General features: G+C 39.3%; 1 protein-coding gene across 1 annotated transcript; it reads right to left on the bottom strand.

The window, feature by feature from the left end:
- Nucleotides 1-800: 800 nt before the first annotated feature.
- LOC107727376 (calmodulin) lies at nt 801-5174 on the bottom strand. Its single transcript, XM_016537225.1, has 6 exons — nt 5081-5174; nt 4149-4179; nt 2175-2318; nt 1979-2085; nt 1765-1900; nt 801-1501 (listed from the first exon to the last, which is right to left on the bottom strand). The coding sequence occupies exons 1-6, from the start codon at nt 5081-5083 to the stop codon at nt 1473-1475; spliced, it is 450 nt and encodes a 149-aa protein (XP_016392711.1). The 5' UTR covers nt 5084-5174; the 3' UTR covers nt 801-1472.
- Between the last annotated feature and the right edge of the window lie 6235 nt (nt 5175-11409).

The raw sequence follows: 11409 nt of genomic DNA, 5'->3' as shown, positions 1-11409 counted from the left end.
ATATAAACATTGTATGCAAGAGGCGTGTGACGCATGCATTTGTAAGGGTTTGTCACACATGAATAACGGCAGAGAAGGCAGCTCTCTCTGGGAGTTTAGGGCAGAAAGTTCTGCTCTGTTGCTAGGTGACCAGGAACACATGCTTCTAACAAGCAACTGAAGGGCCCAGTGTTTACGGTTTGTCAGAGCGGTCTCCCGTACCAGTGCACTTCAACACTGACATACCGTGAATAACCAAGCCATGCTTCTCGGCTTACTGCTGTTATTGTAATGAGCTCACGAAAAAAAAACAAAAAAAAAAAAACAAAACAGTGACATTCTCATACTTTTGCTCTGTATTGCCCAAAATGATCCTCTAGTGGTAGTCTAGAAAATCTTTATAACCAATGCATACATGATGCTTTAAAGGGGTCTAATATTGTGTATAACACTAGGTTTTTGGTACAGCATAAACACTCCAAACATACATAAAAACAACTAGCCCCTGATAAACACAGCTAAACTTCTGAATAGCACGTATTTATACTCAACGGAAAAATGACTTACAACAATTGTCATTCAAGAGTACTTTAATGAGCTTTTTTGACATGGAGGCCTCACCCCAATTCTATCCTGTGAATACAGTCATTTGTCCAGCTGACTCAGAGATGCATTGAATAGTGATTAACAAATCATTTCAACTATTACAATAAATGTTGTAAACATCTCGGTTAAATTAGCGGTTTCAAACCACTAAAATCAGCTCTGGGATGCATAATGATTTAATTAGAGGGCTAAAAGACGCAAACAAAGAAACTTTCCAGTATGGGTAAATAGTAAATTTTATTGGAAAACAAATATACAACTTGGAATGGACTATCTGAGGCATGACAATGCCAGTAAGTGGCTTTAAAAAAAAAAGAAGAAACGAAGTAGTAAAGAAAGAAAGAAAAAGAAAACTAGTGTGAATAAGTGAATAAAACATTAAAAAGCATTGTAAGATTCAAACAAGTTCTTGGTATAGAACAGCAGATACAAAAAGTTTATGTACGAGTATCTTGTAGATACACCCGTGTCTTTTTCTTTTTTTTGCAGTAGTGCAATGCTGAGAAATTATACTTTGTCCATAGTCCATGCAGAGTTACTCCTCTACACTGATGCCATGCCAGCGTCGCTGCCAAGAGACAACCAGCTGGCAGGTCTCCACTCTTGCTACGCATGAGGAGGGCAGACAGACATGACGTGAGTTTTTTTTGCACGTCACAACCCCCTCTTCGTGGCAACAAGCACCTGATCGTGTAACCGCACCGCCACTCCAAAAACACGATGACAGCAAAAGAAAGGGACATGAGGACTGAAGATCCTATGCAGTTTACATGCAGTTCCTTTGGACAGCCGGGAGGAGGAAGGGGAGGGGACTTAACGTTTTACAGATAAATTAAACAGAAAAAAGGCTAATTATTTATAGAAGAGAGAGGATCTGTACAAGGCCTTCATTTCGCCGTCATCATCTGTACAAATTCTGTGGAGACAGAGAACGAGTTAGTCCGTTTCCGAAAGATGACAAGATTTCATACGTGAAGTAAAGTTGCACCCTGACACTGCGTCCTAACCAGCCACAATGACAACAAATGACATTTTGCGTGGTAGCCCGCCCACAGTGGAATCTTATTGACCCCAAAATCCCAATTAAACAAACCACGCTCTGATAAGCTGTGATTGTGCATTCTCACTTTTATTGAGGACAAGTTGTTATAAAATCAACTTCACAATGAACTCCCTCACCTTCGTAGTTAACCTGTCCGTCTCCGTCAATGTCTGCTTCTCTGATCATCTCATCAACCTCTTCATCAGTCAACTTCTCTCCGAGGTTTGTCATGACGTGACGCAGTTCAGCTGCGCTGATGTAACCATTCCCATCCTAAAGCACAGGATATCCAGGTCAGTGACTGCACGTGACTTTATGTGTGGCACTATTCTGGAATGGGACGAGCTTTACCTTATCAAAGACACGGAATGCTTCTCTGATCTCCTCCTCGCTGTCTGTGTCCTTCATCTTCCTCGCCATCATGGTCAGGAACTCTGGAAAGTCTATCGTCCCATTTCCTGTGCAGAAAGCAGAAGCATTTTAGACAAGCCCCAACTTTTAACATTCAACACTTGGGTCGAGGATGGATGCACGCAGTCGTCCTTACCATCAGCATCCACTTCATTGATCATGTCTTGCAGCTCAGCCTCTGTTGGATTCTGTCCGAGCGAGCGCATGACAGTGCCCAGCTCTTTGGTTGTGATGGTGCCATCGCCGTCCTTGTCAAAGAGTGAGAAAGCCTCTTTGAATTCTGCGAAGCGTGACAGATAAATGAAACGGGACCTTGTATTAACAGAATCTCCCAAAGATAAACAAACACTGAACACAAAGACACACAGAGGAACGAGTGGGGCCAGTTCCGAAGAAGGGATGCCCTTCTTTACACATTCACTTCCAAAACAAGCTCCTTCAGATATCAATGCAAAAGAAGCTTGAAGCCATAGAGCATTTAAAGTCAACATGAAACATATTGACTTTGTTTACATTAACAAATGTTCCTGGTCTTAATGAACGATTCATCAGTGCCTGTTGTTCAAAAGAAAACAAATGTTTTAGCTTTTTGGCTGACATCATAAATCCATAAGGCTTCATTCTGGAAAACAACGGCCACTTTTACAATCAAACATCCTGAGGTGTATTTGCTTTCACTGAAATTCATGCTGCACTCAGAAAAACGTATAATTTTGGAAGCAAACAGGCTGCAAACCAAGTTTCATGTTGGCTTTAAAATTTAGGATCAGAGACACAACTATAGAGAACAACAGCAAAGTTGTCCATACTCATAATGAACATTACAGTGCGAAAAAAACAACAACTCTGCATACACGCAATAGCTTGTAATCATCGGTTTATTACGCAAGGCACACGCAGGAAGAACATGTGTGACACCCAAACTAGAACAGGCTTGAATGACTAAAATGGAAAACAAAAGTCCCAGACATCAATTCCTCTAAAGAGAAAAGTGACGTATCTATGTAAAAATGCCACTGGCTGCTACTACAACGGCCTATCCCCGCGCAAACGAAACCTTACCCTGCTTCAATGCAAACCACTGACTCCGAGGCACGGTTTCTATTGAGATCCAGCACTTGTGACTCACTCTGTTCCTATGGAGACCCGCTGAACCATATGGAGATCCAATGCTGTGACCCCATTAAGCTGATATAGGATCTAGACTTCAGAGCAGTATGGAAACACTGTCGTGACCTCACACGATCCCCAGGGAAACACACTTCAGTGACTAGGTCTCTATGGATAAACCACCATGACCTCACTGTCACTATAGTGACCGACCACAATGACCTAAATGGTTTCACAGCTTTTCTGTTTGAGGCTCTCAACTGTAATCGCACAACCACGATTAAAACATTAGTCAAAAAACAAAAGCTGCGTGTCCTGAAAGTAAGAGGTTTTCACATCCATTTTCTTCCAACGCGTTTACAATAGATTGGATGGCCTTTGCATGCAACACCAGAAACATGAACCCCAAAATATTTCTGTTGTCATAAATGAGCACACCAGCACAATTCTAGCTCACATAAGATATACAGAGACAAAAGCATTCACAAATGCACAAAAAAAAACACTTGGCTACTAAAGTTACCTAAATAAGCCAAAACACCCTAATGACAGCAAGAATATCATGTCCCACCCATACAAGTCCATCATGATACTAGAACCTGCAATATCAGGTCATAAATAACTCAAACTGAACCAGCGGCTGGTGAAACAATAACTTCACGTCAAAGCCATCTAGATGTTCAGTCCAACAGGGGACACACCCTTGTTCCTCAGTGCCTGCAGTTACTAACTCTCTCCAACAGAGAAGAGGGAGTGTTCATCGAAAACTACAACTGGCCCTGGGAATTACTCATTCACTTAGTCTTAAACACTGGTGTTACAGGCTTCCCACTGCAACAACCTGTCCATTCATTCGGGGAATGTGTCCCGACCGAGTCTCAAGGCTCGCCATAAAAGGAAATAAGATAAATCCACGGAGAGAGGGGGGCGGAGAAGAGGGGAAAACCACGGCAATCCACACCACCGGCCACGTGCAAGTGCAGGAGGGGGGATGTCTTACCGGCAATCTGCTCTTCTGTCAACTGGTCAGCCTGCAAAGGAGAAAAAGAGAAGATGTACACTGAAAACGAGGATGACACCTCATCTATTAATTTACAAATCAGCCATCAGAAAACGTATACTGATCCACTATTAATTGTAATATTGGAGGCTTAAAACATAGACATCACAAAATATCTGATTCTCTTCTGTTAAAGGAATAATTCACCCCAAAATTGGACAGAATGACAGCCTCAGTCACCATTTGCTTTCATTATGTAGGGAAAAAAGCAATGAAAGTAAACGTTGACTGAGACTGTTAGACCCTTACATCTCATTTGGTGTTCCAAATTAGAAAGTTCATCTGTCTTATGGATTTGTAGCAACATGAGAGTCAATAAACGACAGTTTTCATTTTGGGGTGAACTATGCCTTTAATACCAACTGCAGAAGGTGGCGCAGTCCTTCTCCACTGCTCGTTAAAGTCTTTGTACTGCTTTATTCATTTAAAGATCGTTGAATTAAAAGACCACAGACGTCAACTGCTTTACATATAAGTGTTTGATAACGAGCATATATTCAAACATGAGCTAGTGCGAGAGAAATGCGCCATATTTGCAGCTGACGCGCCTGTATTCGCTATCAATGGAGCTTTTCCAAGCTGTTGCTTTAACTTATTTCACGTTACAGCAAGAACTGAATATTTAACTTCGTGAATTGATGTTTACATACGAAATTAAATGTCCACGCCTACATAAAACCCAAGGCAGAAGACTGCCTGCTATTAAACCATATCACTCCCATACATTACAAGAAAATTATATACAGCCATTCAATATCAAGGAACTGTATGCTGACTGTAACGCGCATTATTTTAGATATGCTGACTTACTATAATAACTGCATTTTGCACTAAAGAAACAGTGACGTTAAAATAAAACCGTTATTACTCACCATCGCGCTGTTTTAACAGATGTATCTCCACACAGAACAACAGTCCGCAGCTGGCAAACGAACAGGATGCACTCATACAGAGCTTGACGCGCCTTTAATGGTCGCTTATAAACTCCTCCCCCCTGCTTTCTCTCCATCCGCCAACACACTTCCTTCCCTATCAGAAACGATCGTCAAAAATGTCACTATTGTGATGCGCGAACGTTCAGTACAGAGTACCGTGGATTTTGTACGATAGCGACGTGTTCAAATCGCGAAGATGTGCCATATACAGCGAGGTGGACCTGTTTTGAGCGGAACTAACTAACCGGCGGACCCATACATTCTGCTAAAGTGTGATGCGGCAGTAGCAGTAATTTACGTTATGGCCAGGAGAGGCGGCTTCTGATTGGTCCATTCGTAGCCGCAATGCGTCACTCGCTAAGATCTGAGTAGAGCTGCATTCCACTCACTCACTACACATCAGGGTCAGAAATTAACCAGGGCGCGTGGCAGGAATGCCATGGAAAGTGACAAATTTAATCAAATATTTAAAATATTATGGGGGGAAATATATGATGTAATATTTTATATATGTAGTAATTTTATTTTCTAGGCTTATCACAATTATTATTGGTTGACTGAACATAAATTATGATGCAATAAAAACTGGCTTGAAAATCGACACTCTAATATTGCCCATTAATAATAATAATTAAAAAGTTAATTTTTGACACAACAACAAGTCATGCACATGGAGATAGTGTAGCATTTAAGCATCAAGTGATCTAAGACACATTTAAAGTTTAAATTTTTTTATTTTGATGATATAAAGCAATCAAGTTAAATAAAACATTGTTAAAACTGAGCAAATTATTCACTACAATCATTACGAGTGGCAAGCAATGTGGAGAAGCAAAAATTGAGCCCCTTAATAAATTATTAATCAAAGCATCAAAAAACATAAAGGTCAACCGCTAATCTGAATATTGTGGGGAACGTGTCGTTATCAATGCAACTTGAAGAAAAATTTACTAAATGTATAGGCTGGGCTATAGAGCATTGCATGTCATATTAGGCCTATGCCTTTAATGTAGGCCTAATCAATGAAAGAAAACATGGTTGAACCGATCCCGCTCTGTTAAAAGGATTTGAACATTAGTTATGGAGTGCAATCCACTTAATTTCTTTATCAGATTGATTTGGCAAGGTTGGCCCACTGCAAGCTTTGCAGAAAGTCTGCCTACAATGTTTTATATATGGCATGAAGAATAAAGCATTTAGAAGCATTGGCAATTAAAAGCCCCCCTGACGATTTAGATCCCATTAATACTACATATAAATCAACTGAAGTAGAATCAAATTCAGCTTGATTGCAATTAAACCGTATGGCTATGGAGATATAAAACATCTCACTGTATTAGATCCATAGCTTCTCGTAACAGGTTTGCGCAAGTGACTGTCGGTGACTGATGTGTGTCTGCTTTCGGCGCGCATGCAATCGAGTGTAACATCAGCTGAGACAGGCTCATCTAGCGATATATGTCAGATGTGGCATAAGGAGCAGCAGGTTTGTGGGCACACGGACAGTAGACGGCTAGGCCTGCTTGTGCTCACTGAATGCATGGGAGTATCTGATGGCCTGCTTCTCTATGCTTGGCTGCCTGGCTCTCTCTCTCCCACTGGCCACCTGTCTCTGGACCAAACCCAGCGAAGCTGCAGGTGGGAGAGAGTGGAAACTCCAGGGTCAGTTTGAGAGTAACCATGCAGGCCTCGTAGCAAAACATGAGGTTTTTGTCCATGCGATGAAAGTCAGGGACCAGAGTTGTTCTGGACACCACTGACTTTCACTGCATGGACAAAAATAGTTTTTCAAAATATCCCCTTTTTTGTTCTGCAGAGGAAAGAAAGCCACATGGGTAAGTTTTCCAAACAACAATGTAGCTTTCTGCTTAAGTACCATAGTGCAATGCCGTGTCAGAGAAACTAACTAGCAAGTCATGATTGTTTCCTTAAAACAGGAAGGAACTTAGATTGTAGTTGAAATCATGTTGGTTAGAACTGTTGTTAATGACATCAAGCAGGTTGTGGAGTGATAACTTCAGCTAATTAATCCATTCAAGATCAAATTAATATAAAATTACAATCATGGCATCTGAGGAATGTTTCGCTATTGTTCTCTGTTTGTTGTATTTTGCGGGTTTACTTATATTCTGCATTCTTCAAAAACACAAGTTTGAATTCTCTTAATATACTGAAAGATGCAGAATGAAATGGATTATTTATGGAATGAAAGATCAAGATTGTACATGTTAACTTGCTTACTTTTCTCAAGTGCATGATCTATTTAAGTTTTATGATCACAGGTTGAGAGCTGTAGTTCCAACCACACAACTTTGCGATGCTGTTTGCGAATGTTCATTAGAACTATGGATTTTGGAATCACTGAATCGTTGAACTGTGTTGGTAATGATGGAACTTATGACTTAGTTGGCTAACTATGCTTTTGAGAAATGCACCTCTGGTTTGGAACAAACATAAGTGCAATTAAAGCGTGACAGAATTTTCATTTTTAGGTGAACTATCCCTTTAAACTGACCAAAACATGCTCACAGATTGCATAATTAACACAAAATTGTTGATTCATCATAAATAGGTGCAAACATTCACACACAAACAGGAAGCTTACAATCCGCACCCAGCCATATGCATAAACACACACAGACACACACACAAGCACACCATTTAGCAATCCTTATAAGTAACTGCTTCAGTGTCCACTTGGCACTTGCCACCGTCTCTGCTGCCTAATCCACAACACAGTGGCTTCTATTCATTCAAATCTGCTTTTCTACACTGGGATTGCAACTCATAGAGAAGATTATGCAACAAAGAAAGGAGAAACATCATAAAGGGCCTTGCTATATTAATCACAAGGAGAAGATAAACTGGATTCAGAATGAGCATGAATGCACAGTCTTAAAGAAGAAGAAACAAACATATTTGTAACAATGGCTAAATGTTAACATGTTCTAAGACTTTCTGTGTATTATAGCTTTGAATGAGATCCTCTTGTTTAATATCCTCTTGTTTTAAGATGCTTTTTTATTAGTGGCAGTTCTACACCTACTCCAACACACTGGGGATTTGTTTTAGGTCAGAGTATAATGTGAAAATAACCAAATGGATGTATATAATTGGTCCTTGAACTATTTTATTAGCAAAGGACTATTCTAGAATGATGTTATTAAACTGATCCTGATGCTGGTGCTGGTCTCGTCTGGCCAGAGGAGAACGTCACACTATTTCGACACACTATTTCCCTTTTTAATACTGTAAAGCTGCTTTGACACAATCTGCATTGTAAAAAGCGCTATGTAAATAACGGTGACTTGACTTGACTGGTCAATACAGACTTCCAACCTAGCTAAAAAAGTTATTTTTGTCCTAATATTTTGTGTATGTAACCATTTTATAAACGCAATAAGGCACTCAAGGTTGTGCTGTATTGTGAATATAGTCACCTGTGCTTTTTGTTTTGTTTGAGACTTTTGTTATTTATACATTTTAAAGTTCTGTTTCTGGATGTTGATTGGTCAATACAGAGTTCCATTCCACCAGTTACCATAGTGACCAAATATTGACCTTAAACAGATTTACTTATTAAAATAAAGATTAGCCTAAATAAAAAAATTCCCATTAAGTCATAACGAAACGGAAGCAGACAGATATTTTCTTTCATATTGTGACGTACATCCAAGTGAAACCGATTATCGAAAAAGGGAGGTCGGGACTTGGTTTTGTACATCAGTTATGGATTGGATTGAGCTAAATCTGAATGCGTGCTTGCAGTCGATTGTATGAAACGGGGCAAAGTTTAACCAGACTTAATGATTCTGGATACATCACCAGAGAGATGGCTGTCGTTTCACCAGATTACAATTACACGGTCAAAAAATGTTCAAAATGAAACCTATGCATGGATTAATCATTCACAATAAGACCAACAACATTCATTTAGAAAATAGAAGTGAAAATTTATACATGCAATTTGTAATATATATGAATATATACCTGTCGCTCTGCACCAACACCTATTCTCCATGATTTCTACAGATAAATGAAAATCGAATAAAATTCATATGCTTTTGAAAGCAATATTGTCATGAAGGCACCATTGTGGGTGTTAAGCATTTCAATCTCGTGCTATTTTGAGTTAATGTGGCAGTATGCTTTGAGCATGTTTGAACGTAAACCTGCATGACGTGTTTGCCCTACAATAGTTTTGGGTAGTGCTTGAGCGATGGTACCATACGTGGGCTGGAGTGTGAAGACAAGTCGTTTATCTATATACTTCTCTAAATGTGTTGTTCTCTTGAAATGACTCACTCTTCTATGTTTTTTCAAGCCCATTTATCCGCTCGGTGCTTGGCTCTTCTCTTGGGAAGCATGCAGAAATGTGCCACTTCAAGGAAGGGAGGCCTTATCTGCCACAGAACATTCCAGATCTTTACAGAGTTCTCATACCTTGAGCATTTCTAGGCAAGACAAGGCAAGTCTACACAGGGTCAGGCTCTCAAAAGACATCGCAGAACACCTCTTCACAGGAAGCAGACTGCATATTTCTCCTCTTAAGGGCAAATGTTGAGAACCGCGAGGCGCGCTCAGGTTTGTTCGCTGCAGGAGTCTTCATCAAACGGCTTGTGGGAGTGGATACTGAGGCAAGAGCAGGTGTCTGGGTTTAGATGACCGCCTGTGTAACTGGAGGTTGTGTCGTCTTAAATTTATGAAGCCTGACAATGCTGGAGGGGATAGAGTTGGTTTTCAGGGGTGCATGAGGATGTTAAGCTCAACAAGAATGTACAGTGGTGGTTTTAGATGGTAATACCATGGTATTTTTGATTTGTCCCATGGTATATAATGATTAAAATATTCATGTAGCATGTTTACACATTACTGCAAGAATACGATCCCAAAAACAAGCTATTGTGGCCAAAAAATTAAGAATACTTGGTAACATTTTAGTATAGGGACCAATTCTCAGTTGCTTATTAGCATGCCTATAATTAACATATTGGCTGTTTATTAGTACTAATAAAGCACATATTCTGCACGACCATATTCTACGTCCTTAATCTTACCTAATACCTAAACTTAACAACTACCTTACAAACTACTAATAAGCAGCAAATTAGGAGTTTATTGAGGCAAAAGTCGTAGTTAATGGTTTGTTAATAGCGAGAATTGGACCTTAAAATAAAGTGTGACTGAATACTCTCCCATGTCTTATTAATTTGTTCCCTCGTTTTAGTTAAATCATGGTCACAGCTTACAGTGACTAAATTAAAACAAGGGAATAAATTAGTACAATGTAGCCACTTATTTAGCTTCTACAAGCTATTTGTAACAAGGTACAATGATGGTATCAGATGGTAATAACATGGTACTAAATGATTAAAATATTGATGTAGCATGGTTTTTATATACTCTATACAATGTATAAAAAATGCAGAGCTCTGCATATGACATGCAGGGGACATCAAACAAGATGTTGTGATCATGAATTAAGAATTTGTTCCCATGATTTATTTATTTGTTTCCTTGTTTTAGGTACATTGTGGATACTTTGTATTAATTAATTCCCTTGTTTTAGTGAAATCATGGCAATGACTTACAGTAACTAATTAAAATGAGGGAACAAATTAGTACAATGTGGCTACTTATTTACCATTTACAAGAATGTGCAGTGGTGGTAGCAGATGGTAATACTATAGTATTTTTGATTTGTACCATAATAATAATTTAAATATTCTTGTAGAATGGTGTTTACATGCTGCTCCAAGAATGGTACAATGTCTCAAAAATACAGAGCCCCACATATGACATGCGGGGGACGAAAACAAGATATCATGTCCATGAATTAAGAATTTGTTCCTTTGACTTATTAATTTGTTCCCTCGGTTAAGGTACATTGTGGCCACATTATACTAATTTGTTCCCTTGTTTTACTTAAATCATGAACAAGACTTAGAATAACTAAATTAAAATGAGGGAACAAATTAGTACCCCGTTTTAAATAAAATGAGGCAATGCATTACTACAATATGGCCATTTATTTAAAAGGGGTCATATGAAGCGATTTCAAGTTTTCTTTTCTCTTTGGAGTGTTACAAGATGTTCGTGAATAGATAAGATCCCTAAAGTTGCAAAGACTAAAGTCTCAAACCCAAAGAGATATTCTTTATAAAAGTTAAGACTCCACGCCCTCCTAAAACGCCTCGTTTAAACACGCCCCCACATACCTACGTCACGATGTGGGAAGACTTGCATAACGCTGCCCAAATGTTCAC

The sequence above is a fragment of the Sinocyclocheilus rhinocerous genome, unplaced genomic scaffold (assembly GCF_001515625.1).
Source record: "Sinocyclocheilus rhinocerous isolate Xijiao unplaced genomic scaffold, SAMN03320098_v1.1 scaffold756, whole genome shotgun sequence".
In the NCBI taxonomy this organism is placed as follows: domain Eukaryota; kingdom Metazoa; phylum Chordata; class Actinopteri; order Cypriniformes; family Cyprinidae; genus Sinocyclocheilus; species Sinocyclocheilus rhinocerous.
Note: the sequence above shows the minus strand (reverse complement) of the source record. Positions and strands in the feature narration are given on the sequence as shown.

Coding starts and splice junctions, on each gene's coding strand:
- LOC107727376 (XM_016537225.1), bottom strand. Junction 2,086..2,174: donor CAATGAAGTGGATGCTGATG/GTAAGGACGACT, acceptor CTTTCTGCACAG/GAAATGGGACGATAGACTTT. Junction 1,901..1,978: donor CATTCCGTGTCTTTGATAAG/GTAAAGCTCGTC, acceptor CCTGTGCTTTAG/GATGGGAATGGTTACATCAG.